At 41.8% G+C, this 16,529-nt stretch overlaps 1 protein-coding gene across 2 annotated transcripts in view; it reads right to left on the bottom strand.

The window, feature by feature from the left end:
• The window catches only part of diaph3 (diaphanous related formin 3), a 135,508-nt gene that overhangs the window by 50,624 nt on the left and 68,355 nt on the right, over positions 1-16,529 (bottom strand). Inside the window, exon 27 of one of the 2 annotated variants that reach the window (XM_062975587.1) lies at positions 14,659-14,718. The exons of the other annotated variant lie outside the window; for it this stretch is intronic. Within the exon in view, the coding sequence (XP_062831657.1) occupies positions 14,659-14,718 (60 nt within the window). The remainder of the gene's footprint in view (positions 1-14,658; positions 14,719-16,529) is intronic. 2 annotated transcript variants of the gene reach the window in all.

The following is a 16,529-nucleotide window of genomic DNA, read 5'->3' as shown; positions in this document are numbered from 1 at the left end:
AAGGATTCTGTCCACATCCTCAGGCTGCACAAATTTAAAGGTATCAATCAACACTGGAAAAGCGGGAGCCAGAGTTCTTAATTTTCTCACAAGAAAATTGGATAGGAGAACAAAAGTTGCTGCTTTTGCAGGGGGACTGGAAAGAGGAGCGCTAGTTTACCAACAATGTAATGGTATCGGGTCATAATCAAAATAAGCATTGCCTTTCCAAATGACATATTGGTTCAGAACATTGCATCAAATTTATGATGGGAAATAAAAATAGAAGGTTGGGACCATGGAGCTGCAGAGCCAATTTCTAGGAAAAGGAACTCATTGTGACAAAAGTTCAGAAGTTTGTCTTGGCATTAGTCCAGTGACTCTTGAGATTTGGTAAAAAGAGACTCTTTGCTATTTAAGAACAAAGGTTCACAGGATTGACCACCCAGTGTGATAGGTTTGAAAAGATAACACCTTGTCTTTCTTAGTGCTCATGTAGGAAACAAAAGCTACTGAGTTTTGCAAGATTATTTTGTACAAGAAACACAAAATGACAGCTTTCTCTTAACCTCTCAATAATGCAAGGGCTGCTTTAACTTCATTTAATGGGTTGTACATGAAGATAGATATAATTAGATTTTGAAGAGATGAAAGAAGATCTAGCCTTTTGAAGAAATATATCAGTTCACTAAAAACCAAACAAACACCTTCTTACCGAATTTACCACTGTAACAGATAGGGGCTGAAATAAAGAGTGGATAAAGATACAAACAGCTGCATGAAGTCAGTGGAGCTATTTTCAAAATTTAAACTCTAGAAAGTTCCAAGTGTATCTGTGCAGTATGTGGAGTGTCCCATATGTGTAAGTCACAAAGATCATGAAGAATTTTTGTTTTTCATCTTCTAATCTACTATTCAACTGACAGAGTAAAAAATGTTGCTGTATGTTATGACAGCAATTAAGAAAGATTGTATGATATTCTTTAATTAACATAATACCTTGGCATATGAGGTGAAAAGATGGTTGGCTGACAGCTGGAGGAGGATCATTTTGTGCAGCATGTTTCATAGGTTTTCATTTCCCCATATGTATACTGAATCCCTCTCAGTGAGATATTATGGCTTCCATGACAATCATGGACCAGTCCCAATTATTATCTTATTATGCACATGATGTAGTATAGTCTCAACCCAGTCTATTTCAGCCAGGATGAAGGTGATCTACGTTGGAGGGGGCAGTGTTGAAATAATTGCAGAAATCAGAGGTCTATACCAATCATTACCTAACACAGTATAGATTTCCTGGAACTTTTAATTTCTGTCGGGCTGAAGAAAACTATTAAAATGTTTTCCCACAGATTAATGGCTGAAGAGAGATTCCTAGGTGTTCTTAAGAACTGTCCATTTTTCTAAAGCTAATAACATTGTTGAAGTTCCAATTGATGGGGATATGACCTAAACAATTCATGTACCTAGCACTCTTCTGATTAAAAACAGAGAAGAGGTTCCTCGGTTTTCTGAGGTGTTTAAGAGAATTGTACACTTTATATAACTAGAACAGCAGTGGGAAAAGATTCTGGATAAATCCAGAAGAGTCCAAGGGCAACCAAGTTGTATTTCACTTTTCCCATTGTAACAAGCAGGTGTTCTTGATTTTTGTTTCCTGCATGGCTACGAGGTTATCACATGAATTTTGGGTAGTAAGACAGCCACCCTGATAAATTTTCAAAATGACCTTAGATGACAAAAGTGCTGGTCATATTTCCCATTGAGGGTATGATCAGATGAAAAGAATGGCCTACCCACTTTTTATGGATTAATTCCATTTTATTCAGCCTGAGTGTGTAGACACGTTAATAGGAGAAACAAGGCTAAACATTACGTCCATTCTGGCTCTTAGGATCTGATGATAAAAGCTTCTTTGAATGGAATGCACATTCCAAATTCTCTAAAGGAAGGAGTTGTAAGAATTTCCCTATAAAAGGCCTCCAGTGAATTCCAACATATTAGATAATAATTTCAATCTTCTATTTTTAAAATATAGACTTATGGTTGACTGGTAGCAATGGAATTTCTGTGATGACTCATGGGCCATGTAGTTCCGTTCCTAGTACTATTGTGGCAGATGAAGAGGACAACTTGGGTTTCCCACCGTTTCAGCCAGAATTGGAGCCCTTGCACCTGCAAGATGTTTGCCCACAAGAAGTCAGCCAAACAAGCCTTGAGCAGAAATCTCCCCCGTTTTCTCGCCGGGATAATTATAATCGAGATAGAGGCGCTAGGGAGGCGAATCGCAGAAGCGCCAGAATTGCTGCCAGACAATTAGCTGATTAAGCCTGTTTCCCTTGGGAAATCTTAAGAAGTCATGCATCTGGACACAGTATGGGTTTCACTTCTTGTTCCCCAGGGAAAGTGTTCCTTGGCGGGAAAACAAGATCCTATATAGATGTTTAACCGCAAGGGAATCCTTGCGGAGTCAATTCGTCAGCTTCGGGAGCGAGATCGTGTGTGCACTCGCTATTCCAGTTCCTTGTTTCCAGGACCTTGTTCTTGTTCCAGCCCTGCCTTGTTTCCCCGGACCTTGCCACGGACCTCGCCACGGACCCTGTTCTCGTCTCTTGCTTCTTGTTGCCTTGAATCAAGCCTTGTTTGCCAAGAATCTATTTTGCTCTCCAGCCTTGTTGTCAAGCTCTATTGGACTAAAGGACCTCGTCATTTCCCCACACTTTGCTTGGCAAAGTGTGTGTTTCGGTTATTGGATTATAAATTTGGACTCTAATATCTCATATTGGACATTGTTTTCCTGGACTATATTTGACCTTTCCTGAAAGGTCTACTTCTGAACTTTATTCTTCACTTGTTTTTATTGACTTTATATATTCCTTTAATAAAGATATTAGATACATTCTGGTCTCTGTGCATGGTTATTGGTGCTCTGCAGCCTGGGTCCTGACAGTTTGACTCCGCCACCCTAAGCACCAATTAACCTAGACCAGAATGTCTACAGGAACCGGGGCGGAAGCCCAACCAATCAGCTACACCATTTCCAAGGATGAATTAGACAGAATCCGTGATACACTCCATACGCAGGAGGGAGAAATACGGGGCTTGAAGAAACGAGGTGTCCGGCTCCCTGGCCTGGCGCTTCCAACCAAGTTCTCCGGAGAAGCCTCCAAGGTCCATGTTTTCCGTCGCCAATGCCAGGCATACATAGAAGCCCGTCAAGCCGAGTTTCCCCAAGAAGAGGTCAAGGTGGCGTGGATTTACAGTCTCCTAGAAGGGCCAGCGGCCAATTGGGCGACGGCACTATTTGATGCGGGCTCCATGCACCTAAGTTCCGCGCAAAACTTCCTGAACCACCTTAAGGCGACATGGGGGATCAAGGACAATGTGGAGGCGGCCGGCCATAAACTCCGGCGCCTCTTCCAAGGGGACAGGCCGTTGTCCCAGTACATAGCCGAGTTCCGAGTGCTGGCCCAAAACACCGGTTGGAATGATATAGCCCTCAGAGGACAGTTTCGTGAGGGTCTCAACTTCGAGATGCAGGAAGAAATCTCCAAGGTGGATCCCCCAAACTCTCTTGAGAGACTTATTGATCAATGTTTACGAGCCGAAGTCCTGCTTGCCAACAAAAAACAGTGGCTCCGAGGCCAGAGTGGAAGAGCAGGAGTGAAACCTCCCGCTCCCGCCAGTATTCAGCCGCGTCCAGTGTGGAGACCCCCGCCACCAGTCCCATACCCCAGAGGAAGCGAGGAGGAGCCGATGCAGTTGGGCAATGTGCGTCCCAGATTAGATGTTGCCGAGAAGGCCCGCCGCCAACGTTTAAACCTCTGTTGGTACTGCGGGAACGGGGGCCATTTCGCCAGAGAATGTCCAGCCAAGAGAAAACCCACCGCTCGCTTGGCGGCGGCGTCCTCCACGGAGACTGAGACGGCCGAGGCGGCTGGCGCAAAGCCGGCGGGGGAAGCCAGCGACCGGGCGTAGAGAGGCTCGCCAACCCGGTCAAAAACCCCACTCAAGAGCCGCAAACCGGGGTCCTATTTCTCCTAGTGGTCACATTGTGGTCAGCGAAAAAAGGACCCGTCATGATCCATGCCATGATAGACTCAGGGGCAACAAACAATTTCATCGATAGAGAGTATGCCGACTCTCTGGGATTACAATATCACGATTTCAAGAACGCCCGGGTGGTGCAGGCTATCGATGGCCGTCCCCCTAAAGACGGGTCCAGTAAGTCAATGGACTGAACCCACCAGGATGTGGATAAGGGAACACCTGGAAGAGATTTCCTTCTTTGTTACCGAGGTGCCCCACTTCCCTGTGATTTTGGGGATTCCATGGCTGACGCTCCACGACCCAAACATCTCCTGGACCAACAGAGAACTACAGTTTGCTTCAAAATATTGCCAAAACCATTGTCTAGTAGCCAAGGTCTGCCATGCCACGGACGCTGAGCCCATCATCACCTTGCCCAAGAAATATTCAGACTTTTGGGATGTTTTCAACGAAAAGGAAGCTGAGAAACTACCCCCACATAGACCATATGACTGTGCCATTGACTTGGTGGAGGGGGCCCCGATCCCGCGAGGACACCTCTACTCCCTGACGGAACCAGAGCAAGAAGCTCTCAGGGAGTTCATAGAGTCAAATCTTCGCAAGGGATTCATCAGACCCTCTCAATCCCCAGCTGCCTCCCCGGTGATGTTTGTGAAAAAGAAGTCAGGGGACCTACGCTTGGTTGTGGACTATAGAGCATTGAACAATATCACAAAGCGGAACCGCTACCCCCTGCCTTTGATCTCGGATCTATTAGACCGGCTTCGAGGGGCCAAGGTTTACACCAAGCTGGATCTTCGGGGGGCTTACAATCTAGTTCGCATCAGGGAGGGGGACGAGTGGAAAACCGCTTTCCAGACTAAATTCGGATTATTCGAGTCCCTGGTCATGAATTTCGGTTTATCTGGAGCTCCCGCAACGTTCCAGCATTTTGTCAATGATATTTTCCAGGATTATCTAGATCGGTTCTTGATCATATACCTAGACGATTTTTTGGTGTTTTCTAGATCACAATCGGAGCACGAGAACCACGTCAGGTTGGTGTTACAACGATTGCGGGATCATGGACTATATGCCAAGTTGGAAAAATGCGCTTTTGATCTACAAGAGGTAGATTTCCTGGGCTACCGTGTCTCCCCACTAGGACTTTCCATGGACCCGGCAAAAGTTTCAGCAGTATTGGAATGGCGGGCGCCAACCAACAAGAAAGAAGTGCAACGCTTCTTGGGGTTTGCGAACTACTACCGCAAGTTCATTCCAGACTTTGCCCGCTGGTCTGACCCAATCACCAGCTGCATCCGTGGAAAACAGCCTTTCAGCTGGACGGAGCAAGCAGAGAAAGGGTTCCAGCAACTAAAGAAGTTATTCACGTCCCAGCCAATTCTACTACACCCTGATCCTAAAACCCCTTTTGTTGTTCAGGCTGACGCCTCTGATGTGGCAATTGGGGCTGTACTCATGCAACCAGTGGGAGAACATCTTCATCCTTGTGCCTTTTACTCCCATCAACTAACAGCCCCAGAGAGAAATTACACTATTTGGGAGAAGGAACTTTTGGCCATAAAGGCAGCTTTTGAGAATTGGAGACATTGGTTAGAAGGGGCCAAATTTCCCATTGAAGTTCATACTGATCATCGAAATTTGGAACATCTAAGAACTGCCCGCAGGTTAAATCAGAGGCAGCAGCGCTGGGCTTTATTTTTTGAACGTTTTGACTTCCAGATCCATTACGTAACCCCAGCTCAGACCAAGCAAGCAGATGCTCTATCACAGAAACCAGAATATGCTGCAGGGCGCAGAGAGACCTTCGAATCCCAATTGCTACAGCCCGAAAACTTTGCCACGCTCACAGTGGGAAACACCAAATCCACCACAGTTGAACCAATTCCCTCTACTTCAGGACCCCTTTGTGCTCAAGAACTTAGAGCCAGTCAACAGGCGGATGCCTGGGCTCAAGATCAAATTCGCCAAGGACTACGTTTCCCCTTCTCACTTAAGGATGGGCTATTATGCTACAGAAATCATGTCTACATCCCTCCAGGACCAGGCAGAGAAAAGGCACTTCACCTGTGTCATGACTGCAAGCCAGCAGGACATTTTGGACTTTTTAAAACCATGCATTTGATCCTAAGAGATTTCTGGTGGCCCAAGATCCGCAAGGATGTAGAGAAATATGTCAATACCTGCCCGGTATGCCAGCGTTCCAAGACAAGAAGGGAGAAGCCCTCAGGGCTACTGCATCCCCTTCCTACTCCATCTCGTCCATGGGAGATAATTTCTGCGGATTTTATCACCGACCTACCACCCTCCCTTGGATATACCACGATCCTAGTGGTGGTGGACCTTTTCACCAAATTGGCCCACTTCATTCCTTGTGATGGCCTTCCCACGGCCAAACAGACTGCAGATCTATTCCTTCAGCATATTTTCCGGCTACATGGATTGCCCAAGAGTTTGGTCACTGACCGTGGATCTCAATTCACCTCTCGATTCTGGAAGGCACTACAGAAACTATTGGGCATAGACTCTCGTTTATCCTCAGCTCACCATCCCCAAACGGATGGACAAACGGAGCGCACCAATGCCACTTTGGAACAATACCTTCGCTGTTATGTAAACTATCAACAGGACAATTGGGCTTCCCTATTACCTCTGTCAGAGTTTGCCTACAACAACGGTGTCCAGGCTTCAACCAAGGAAACCCCGTTCTTTGCGAACTACGGCTTCCATCCACGTTTCTTTCCTCCTGTCATTGAAACCTCAGAAGTCCCTGCAGCAGAGGACTGGCTGCAGGAACTCACAGCGGTGCAACAACTATTGCTCCAACAACTGGACCAAGCCAAGGAGGACTATAAACGCCACGCTGACATTCATCGCCAACCGGGGCCCGAAATCAAGGTAGGAGATCGGGTTCTGCTGTCCACTCGCTTTTTGCCCTCCCACCGTCCCTGCCGGAAGCTAGATGCCCGTTTCATTGGCCCCTATCCAGTGGTGGCGCAACTTAACCCCGTGACTTTCAAACTCCAACTTCCGCGCTCTATGCGCATCCATCCAGTGTTTCATCGCTCCCTGCTCCTTCCGGCGGATGGTGTGCGCCCTGATGCAGACCGGCCGGCCCCCACCCCTGTTTTGGTGGACGGGGAGGAGGAATTCGAGGTTCAGGACATTTTGGATTCTCGCTTCCACCGCCGCCGCCTTCAGTATCTCATTGACTGGGTGGGTTTTGGCCCTGAAGAACGCTCTTGGGAAGACGCTTCCACAGTTCATGCCCCCGACTTAGTCCGCCGCTTCCATCAGGCCTACCCTGCCAAGCCGCGGCCCCGCACCTTGGGAAGAGGGCCCATTTTGGAGAGGGGCCTTGAGGAGGGGGATAGTGTGATGACTCATGGGCCATGTAGTTCCGTTCCTAGTACTATTGTGGCAGATGAAGAGGACAACTTGGGTTTCCCACCGTTTCAGCCAGAATTGGAGCCCTTGCACCTGCAAGATGTTTGCCCACAAGAAGTCAGCCAAACAAGCCTTGAGCAGAAATCTCCCCCGTTTTCTCGCCGGGATAATTATAATTGAGATAGAGGCGCTAGGGAGGCGAATCGCAGAAGCGCCAGAATTGCTGCCAGACAATTAGCTGATTAAGCCTGTTTCCCTTGGGAAATCTTAAGGAGTCATGCATCTGGACACAGTATGGGTTTCACTTCTTGTTCCCCAGGGAAAGTGTTCCTTGGCGGGAAAACAAGATCCTATATAGGTGTTTAACCGCAAGGGAATCCTTGCGGAGTCAATTTGTCAGCTTCGGGAGCGAGATCGTGTGTGGACTCGCTATTCCAGTTCCTTGTTTCCAGGACCTTGTTCTTGTTCCAGCCCTGCCTTGTTTCCCCGGACCTTGCCACGGACCTCGCCACGGACCCTGTTCTCGTCTCTTGCTTCTTGTTGCCTTGAATCAAGCCTTGTTTGCCAAGAATCTATTTTGCTCTCCAGCCTTGTTGTCAAGCTCCATTGGACTAAAGGACCTTGTCATTTCCCCACACTTTGCTTGGCAAAGTGTGTGTTTCGGTTATTGGATTATAACTTTGGACTCTAATATCTCATATTAGACATTGTTTTCCTGGACTATATTTGACCTTTCCTGAAAGGTCTACTTCTGAACTTTATTCTTCACTTGTTTTTATTGACTTTATATATTCCTTTAATAAAGATATTAGATACATTCTGGTCTCTGTGCATGGTTATTGGTGCTCTGCAGCCTGGGTCCTGACAATTTCAGGCTTTTGTGCATTAAGTTGATTATTTGTATCTGTTTTAATTGGCTTTAGTGTTACATTAGAATCAGAAACAGCTGTGATTGCCTTAATCACACCACACCGGAAATTCCACAAGGATAGTGCATCCCAGTTGGTTCTGGTTGACCAATACTAGCATCCTTTTGAGTAACTACACAGATACCATGACACTGTTTTCTAGTTCTTCCATAACTAGTTTGCTTCATAAGCCCTCTTGCTTTTTATGATGTATATTGTACCATTGGAAGAGGACATTCAGAATTTTAGGCTTTAGCCACATTCTTATACCTATTATATCCAGTTCTATCTCTCTTTTTCAACAAATGCCAAAGACTTGTGAAAACCTCAAATGCTTCTCAGGACAAAGTGAGAGGTGTGGACAAATAAAATCCAGGCTCAATCAAGATGGAAGTACTCTTGGTTACTAGAAAAGTCAAGTAGGGTTTAGGAAAGTAAATAAACTGAACAGGGTGGTGCCTCTTCTGATGGAAAGCATTCATGGTTTGGATTTTTTGCTCTTGCCTCTACACAGGTCCTGGAAGGCCAGGTGTGTGCTACAACTGGGACTGTCTTTGCTCACTGTAGCTAGTAGAACAAGAATGCACTTTTCCTACAGAAACAAGACTTGGCCACAACAATCAATTTCTTAATTACCTCTCAGCTATAACATGTTTTTAATGGAGCCACCCTTGAGAAGTATTTTAAAACATATTCTGAATGCATACAGACCTAGGCAATTGTCTGGAATTTGCATTGCATACAATGTAATATGGATCGGGAACCAACTAAGTAATATGAGTTGGGAACTAACAGCCCGGAAAACACACAACAACCTCAACTAAGTATCAATCCAAGAAGGGTCTGATGTGCTGTTTTTGATATATAAATTTCTAAATGGTTCAGTGTATCTAAAAGACTGTCTCTACCCCATGAAACCATCTAAAATAATGTCTTTTTCTTTAGGAGCAACCTAACTAAGGAGTCTTCTCCTGCTGGCGGTTAGTTTGATATAGTTTCAGATATTCTTAAAAACTACTTTTCGGCAGAGCTTTGCTTCTGTTGACTTTTGACATTTACTTACTTAAATTGATGCCTTCTTTTAAGAAAAATAATTCCAGAATGAGGTACAATGAAACAGAAAGACAGTAAACCAATAAAATCAGTCTTGAAAATGAAAATATGTAAATATGAAAATAAAAATACCAGGGAGAATTCATAAACAGTGAAATTGCTTGCCACTGATTCCATATATCAATGAAAGATTGTCTAAAATAAAATGTAATTTTGCCAAATGGAGAGAGGATGGGGCAGCTGCACTTAAAAATGAAGAGGTGGAAGAAATATACTGCCATTGTGATGTTAGACTTCAAAAAGCAAAATGGTACTACCTCAGTAGAAAGTAATTGGCTGTGTCCTGTGTTCAGTGAGTGCCTAGCAAACAAGAAATCAGCTCAGCTTAAAGAAGGGTGTAAGCCTGGAGACTGATTAGTTAGGAAGCTATTGCTAAAGGCAGTAAGAGCACAATCTGTCCCATGAGCTCTCTTACACAACAGTTTTCTCTGCCCTGAGAGACTCCACTGGAAATCCCTTAATGCACTATGCCCTTCATTTATTTTTGCTACTGGACATTTGAGAACATTTAAGAATGCTACTTTTTGAACAGTTTCCTCGTGATGGATTACACTGAATTAAATATATTTTATCCCCTCCCCCTTTGGCAGAAACAGGCAAAGAGTACCATCTACAGTGCAATGGAGAAATTGGGTATTTACCTTGATATCATAACATTGTTTAATCCATACCCAATAACCCAAATATTGTTCAAGATAATAATGCACTGTAATTACTTTTTATGCTATACATAAAACACACAAGGCTTCTAACAAAACTGATTTGGATAATAGCTATATAATTAGCCTGAATTTTCAGTAGAAATAGTATAGCTCATACAATATATCAAGTGCTGAAAATAAGTATTAATAGTATATTCTTCTCTAAGTTGTAAAAACAACTGCATGACATAATTACAATTATTGCTCCCGGTTTTTTTATACTGACCTATGAAATGATACCAAGACAACAACAGTTATTTGATCAAGCACTATGATGACAGCTAGGTAGGAATCTTTAAAGAATGTATAATCTATTTCCTTAAAAATTAACCTTAGTGAAGCACACAAATACAAACCTACACACACACACACAAAACTATGGTTTCATTACAGAATTCCCTTCACTATGATTTAAGGGGAAATGTTTCAATCATATTCACCCATTTTCAAAGCAGTGGCTCATCAATTCAAAGACTAAAGAGTGGATGACTGGCACCCCCTGCTGTTACAATTACCAGAAGATACTTCTGAATATATCAGCAGGTGAGTACAATTTTCAGAACTAATGGCCTGCATAGGATAGCTTATGAGCCAAGTAGTCCCTAAACAGCTGCTGTACACACTTCTTCAAGTCTGGTGCATGTAAACATCACACACACAAACACACACACTATATATATATGTGTGTGTGTGTGTGTGTGTGTGTGTGTGTGTGTGTGTGTGTGTGGCTGCCTAAAAAACTTTCAATCGCCATATCATTTTGCTATAGTTAACATTATTTTGCAAATTCCTATTATGGCTGGATGAAATTATTACTCTGTGTTATAACCAAATTGATTTCCAGAACACGGAGATACTGCTCCAGAGAAAAGCCTACTGGGAAAGTTCAAGTTAACATCCTTATTAAGTTGACACTCTGCTTCTTTGCCTATCCAATTTAATCAATGGCTTTGTAGTAGGACTACATGGCATCTTTAATGATGCTGTTCCTCGTCTCCACATGATTTCTGGCAGCGATTTTTCTGGAACTGCTGACTGAGATGTGAAAGTTTGAATTCTCTTAGGACATGCACATATTGTTCACTGCTTCCCACTAGTAACATGTGTGATGCTGTTATGCTTTCCGTCCTGCAATGGAACATGGGAAGCTATGTGATACAGAGAAAGAGCCTTAATCTACCTAGCACTGTACTACCTGTAAACAATATACAATTTACACTGCTTGGCAGTATCTCTCTAGAGTTTAAGACAAGTATATTTTTAGCTAGGGGTTAATTCGGGATTTCTGAATGCAAGCATGTGATCTGACAAATACACTATACTACTTCCCTTTAAGGTGACTAAATAAGATCTGTATCTGAAGTTTCCAATATGATGTCCATAGGTGTCAGTATACCCACTGGCACTACAAAGGTGCTAGACACACTTGCCTGCCTCCTGGATGGATTATATACTTAAATGATGGTTGGGGTCCCATTACTCTTTACTTTCTCTGTTTAGGCGAGTCTACCATTCTGATTTCAAGCAAAGAAAGGGGAAAAAAAAGAAAGTTTCCAATTGGACATAAGCACCAGAGACAATAGAGCCAACATAGAGATAGCAAAACGACTTAGAATGTCATCTTTGCTGATGGCATCACTGTGCAATCAGAACTGTTGTTCAGAGATCACTTAATGGGACGTTTCCAGTGGAAATAGTAGTTCTAACAGGATGCTACCAGGAGGGAAATATATACGGATTGTGAGAAGAGCTAATCTGATAGCCCAAAGCTGTAGTCCAGTTTACCCTGAGCTGTTTCTGTGTTGGGGATCAAACTTCCTGCAGCGGAGAAATCCTAAAACTGAGCCATCTAGCCCAAAAAGCCAGTGTCTATAGTGAAACTACAGGATCATGTCAGGGAACTCTTCAAGACACGTTGTAAATATAGGGATGTTTGGACTTCCCTGGTTAATTGAACCCTGATATACCTATATATTGCTATGAAAGTCTGGAAGGAATGAAGAAGTCAGTGTAGTGGCAGAGAGTGGAACTTGGGACAATGAATGAAGGGAATAACCAGATGTAATAGATATATCAGTGACATTAGGTATGGAAATCTTATTTTAATAAATAGAAGACCCTCCCTTCTGTGGTTTGGGACAACAAATTGATTTTATTCAACAGCCTTAGCCCCAGCAAGGCCAAAGGGAGAACTGATTTAAGCTTCCACAAGGTTTATTTTCTCCCCAATCAATTGAAACTCCTTCGAAGACACCACCATTGAAGGGAGGGCTATAAGTGACTGTCTGTGGGTGTCAGTCAAAAGTGCTCACATAATTCCCACATGCTTCATAGAGCAGCTCTTGGAATAATAAGTATCCTTAGCATTCATTTTTGTCTTCCCCATTTTCCACCTCCATGGAAAAATCCAAGAATATAACAAGGGGAAAATGCAATGGGGGAGACTTGATGAGGGAATATGCAAGAAGAAAGAAAGAAACTGAAAATTCAGGACTGTGAAAATCAAATGAACCAGGTCTGTTTGTGTGATGAACAGAGAGGTAGGTTACGGGGAAAGGAGATGAGGGCAAGAAAGTGTGCCCTTTTAAAGTATATTTTTACAAACTGGTATAGGTAAATTTGCTTGTCTTCTGAGAAAAGTGCCTGGAGCCCAAAATATGTATGCAATTTTGAAGTTTTATTTTTGGGAGCTCAGATTCAACCCTTTTGCTTTCATTTATTTCTGAGAGAACTGTTTTCTGCTTTAATCTTAACCTGTTTGTCTTCTGCAAAATGCTGATACCATGCTTGTTCATGTCCCTTTAGAAACCATTTTGCAAATGAACATGTTCCTCTAAGACTACTTTTGTGATGAGACACAAAATAGTGTCTCAAAATTCTAAATGCACCCACAAACTCATATGTTAATGTGGAACTGCATCATCCTCACAATCACCAACACCATCACCTGCTTGGATATAGTGCCCTACATTTATCTCTAATGAAATTCATTTTGTTAGTTTTGGCCCAATCTTCTGTTTCAGATTTAATGAAGTACTGAACGGATTAGGTCAAGGTTGGAATGAATATGAATGTGTAGGATCACGAGATAAGATGTCTGGAATTGTTAATATTTCCTTACTAACTGTTTTATTTACATCCATCTCAAAAAAAGAAAAAAGAAAAGAAATTGAGGTGGTACTTAAAAAACATTTCCATGCAAACACTAAAGAAAGTTGTCCTGCCACAGAGAAAACTGATCATGAATAGGAGAGAAGCAGAAGTAGCTATAAACACACAGTTGATTTACAGATGTTATAATGCATGAGCAATTATCACAAATGGTTTATTTGTACACAGACCTATGAATATCAACTGCTGATGAGGAACAAACTGGGGCTATTAGCATTATGCCCTCCTTGCCATTTCTTAGAGGAATGTGGCTGGCTAAAAAAAAAAACAGATGCCGGACTAGAAAGACTTTGATTCAGCAGAGGAAGATAATCCACATGTTCTTTAGTGAGTCATCTTTGGAAATTTAAAACATTTTTTTAAAAAACATGCATATCTCATCTTACGTTTAACTTATTAGTGGTGCAGCAGCAATAAAACAGTTTTATGTAATAAGAATATTTTTGTAATAAAATAAAATGAAAAAATGTAATAGCTTACACAGAATCGCACAAAATAAAATACTGCAAAATCTAATACATACATACACACACACAATTAGTATGCCTTCTATGTAGTGTACATGGAATTACAGCTTTTAGTTGGGAGAGACCACATGGGCCAACTCGTCCAACCTGCTGCCAGGCAGGAAAAGCACAATGAAAGCAGCCCCCAACAGATGGTCATCCAACCTCTGTTTAAAAGACTCCAAAGATAGAGCCTTCACCACACGACGAGCCAGAGTGTTCCACTACTGACCAGCTCTTACAATCAGGAAGATCTGCCTAATGTTCAGATGGAATCTCCTTTCCTGCAATTAATGTGACCCAGGTTTGCTTAGCTTCAGAAAGTGTGGAACATTTTGTTTCCTTTGTACTATAGCATTCTAACAGTATGAAAGTTAAAATTCTTCTCCCATTATTTCTACACCTACGTTAAATCTTCATTAGTGAAAGACACAGTATGCCTTTCTAGTTTATACATTACAAAAACCATCTATTTAAATTCATGAATTTCCATCTCTTCAGTTAACATCTCTGACCAAATCAAGAAGCAGCTGCTTACTTCATAAGAGAGACTTAGATTTAGTTTGCATAAGCAGTTAGCAACATACTTGCTAGTTTCCTAAACAAAAGAATCTGATATCTATGGCTTCTCAGAATTTAGGAGAAGAGAAAATGCAGGTCTGATATATAAAGATCAGAAAACAACATCTAAGAATGCACACACTAAGAAAGAGTTTAATTTCATAATATATCCCCATGATTTATTGCACTACTCCAGATAGTTTGAAAACAAGGAATATCATACATCCCCATGGAAGTTTATAGTAAACAGAGAAAAATATGTGAGGTATGAATTACCATGGTTACAAGCTTTCAGAACAGGTCTCTCAGAAACTGGACTGAAATTCTGTGGTAAATCTGTAGGTAAACAAAAGAAAAAAAATCTAACAAACTAAATATTCTCTATTAACATTTGTACATATGCATATTTTGAAAGGGATCTTCCCCAGATTATTTCTGGAAGACTATCTCTGGATCTAAAATTGGTTACGATATAATTTAACAATTAGTTAGTGAACATGGCCAATGGTAAGACATTCTAGGAGCTGTAATCAAAAACACCTAGAAAGTCAAAGCTTCCCAATCTTGGCTTAGAGCAGTGGCCTAGAAGGAAAGGAACATTTGCTAAGGGAATCTTGCTTCACAGTTTAATTTTAGAGGTAGGCCTACTTCCAGTGATTCCAAACTAGAGGGTATTCTCTAGTTTGCATTTGCTGTCCAAAAGAAAATATGTGGTTCAAAAGAGGAAAGAAAAATACCATGATAAATTAATCCATTCTGGTGTGCAGTGTACTACTAAAGAACAAAATTGTAGCTATATAAGGAGAGATTTATCCTGATCACAGAGTTGGAAAAAAATTGGAAGGTGTGTTTTTCATTGAATTCCAACTTAGCTTCAGCAAACACAAGAAATACTTCTGTGGCACCCTAAAGGTTAACAAAGTTATGATAGAACTCAAAGACATAGCTGTGTTGGTATGGATTAGTATGTAGACACCCTCTATCAGTATACAAAGGGTTCTTGTAGAAGCTTTGAGATGAATGAAACAACGTTGATAGCCTGAGCTATCATACACCTAAGTCCATTCCATCAGATAATAAACTATTTTTAAAGTTCAGAGATATTTCAGCATAAACTTCCATATATCATTGGTCACTTCATCACAAGCGTGCAATTCTGTCTAGAATTTGAGAGGTGTACACATGGTTAGCTAATGAGGTCAAGGAAAATTAAGATTGATCGTTAGATTGATAGCATAACCATCTTGGTGCTAGGTGAGCTCATTATCTGTGTTAAGAATCTATTATTCCATCCTAAACTCTAATTACCCTTTGAAGTTTCCTTGTTCCATGATTGCTACTTCAAGATCCGTAACAGAAGTTAACAGATCCTAACCAAAGTTAGCAGAGCATCAAGTTCTGTCAACATATTGTGCTGAAATTACTGAAGATTGGGAAGGTCTGTTGGGAAGAAAAAGGATCTGAGACAATCCTGTAGTCAATCTGTGATTATATGGACCAGTGCAGAGCTGGCAGCCACTAGGCTGGCTAGCAAAGTAGTTCAATAAACAGTTACTGGATCCCTCTTCCCATAATGTCTGGGGGGGGAAATGTTCTACTAGTTTACAAATGAATTTCATCCAGAGTGCCCTGAAAGGTTTAAGTGTTCTGACTGGTTTTTGAGTACTGTTGTTACTGAGATTATATGTCTCTCTATTTATTTATCTTTTTTGTGCAGAAATTGGCCTGTGTGCCCTACATAGGATGCAGAAGGAAACTGCTGCCTGCTTTTTTTCTAGTGAGCAGCTGTTTAAATTTGGAAAGGCTATCTTGGTTTCATTTCTCCTTGCAAATTATCTCTTCTCTAGAACACAAAAAAAGAAGAGAAAGAAATGTCTCCATTTATATTTCATTAATTTTATGGTGATAACTTTAAAACAAGTAATGTATCATTTTGGGTTTTGCACAAACTCTTTGTACACCTCCAACTAATCGATGTAACCTATCTGGAGAAGTTTTATCTTGTCTTACAGAAATACTAAATGTGATTCTTACAAAGGAATAATCTTTTGCTTGTCGGCAATTTTAAAGATATCTATATATACTTAGTTTCCCTAGTGTTATCTTTTTCCTTTTATTTATTTTTGAGGCTCGCACGTCACTTTATT

The sequence above is a fragment of the Anolis carolinensis genome, chromosome 3 (assembly GCF_035594765.1).
Source record: "Anolis carolinensis isolate JA03-04 chromosome 3, rAnoCar3.1.pri, whole genome shotgun sequence".
NCBI lineage: Eukaryota > Metazoa > Chordata > Lepidosauria > Squamata > Dactyloidae > Anolis > Anolis carolinensis.
The sequence above is the reverse complement of the archived record's forward strand: the minus strand, read 5'-3'. Positions and strand labels throughout refer to the sequence as shown.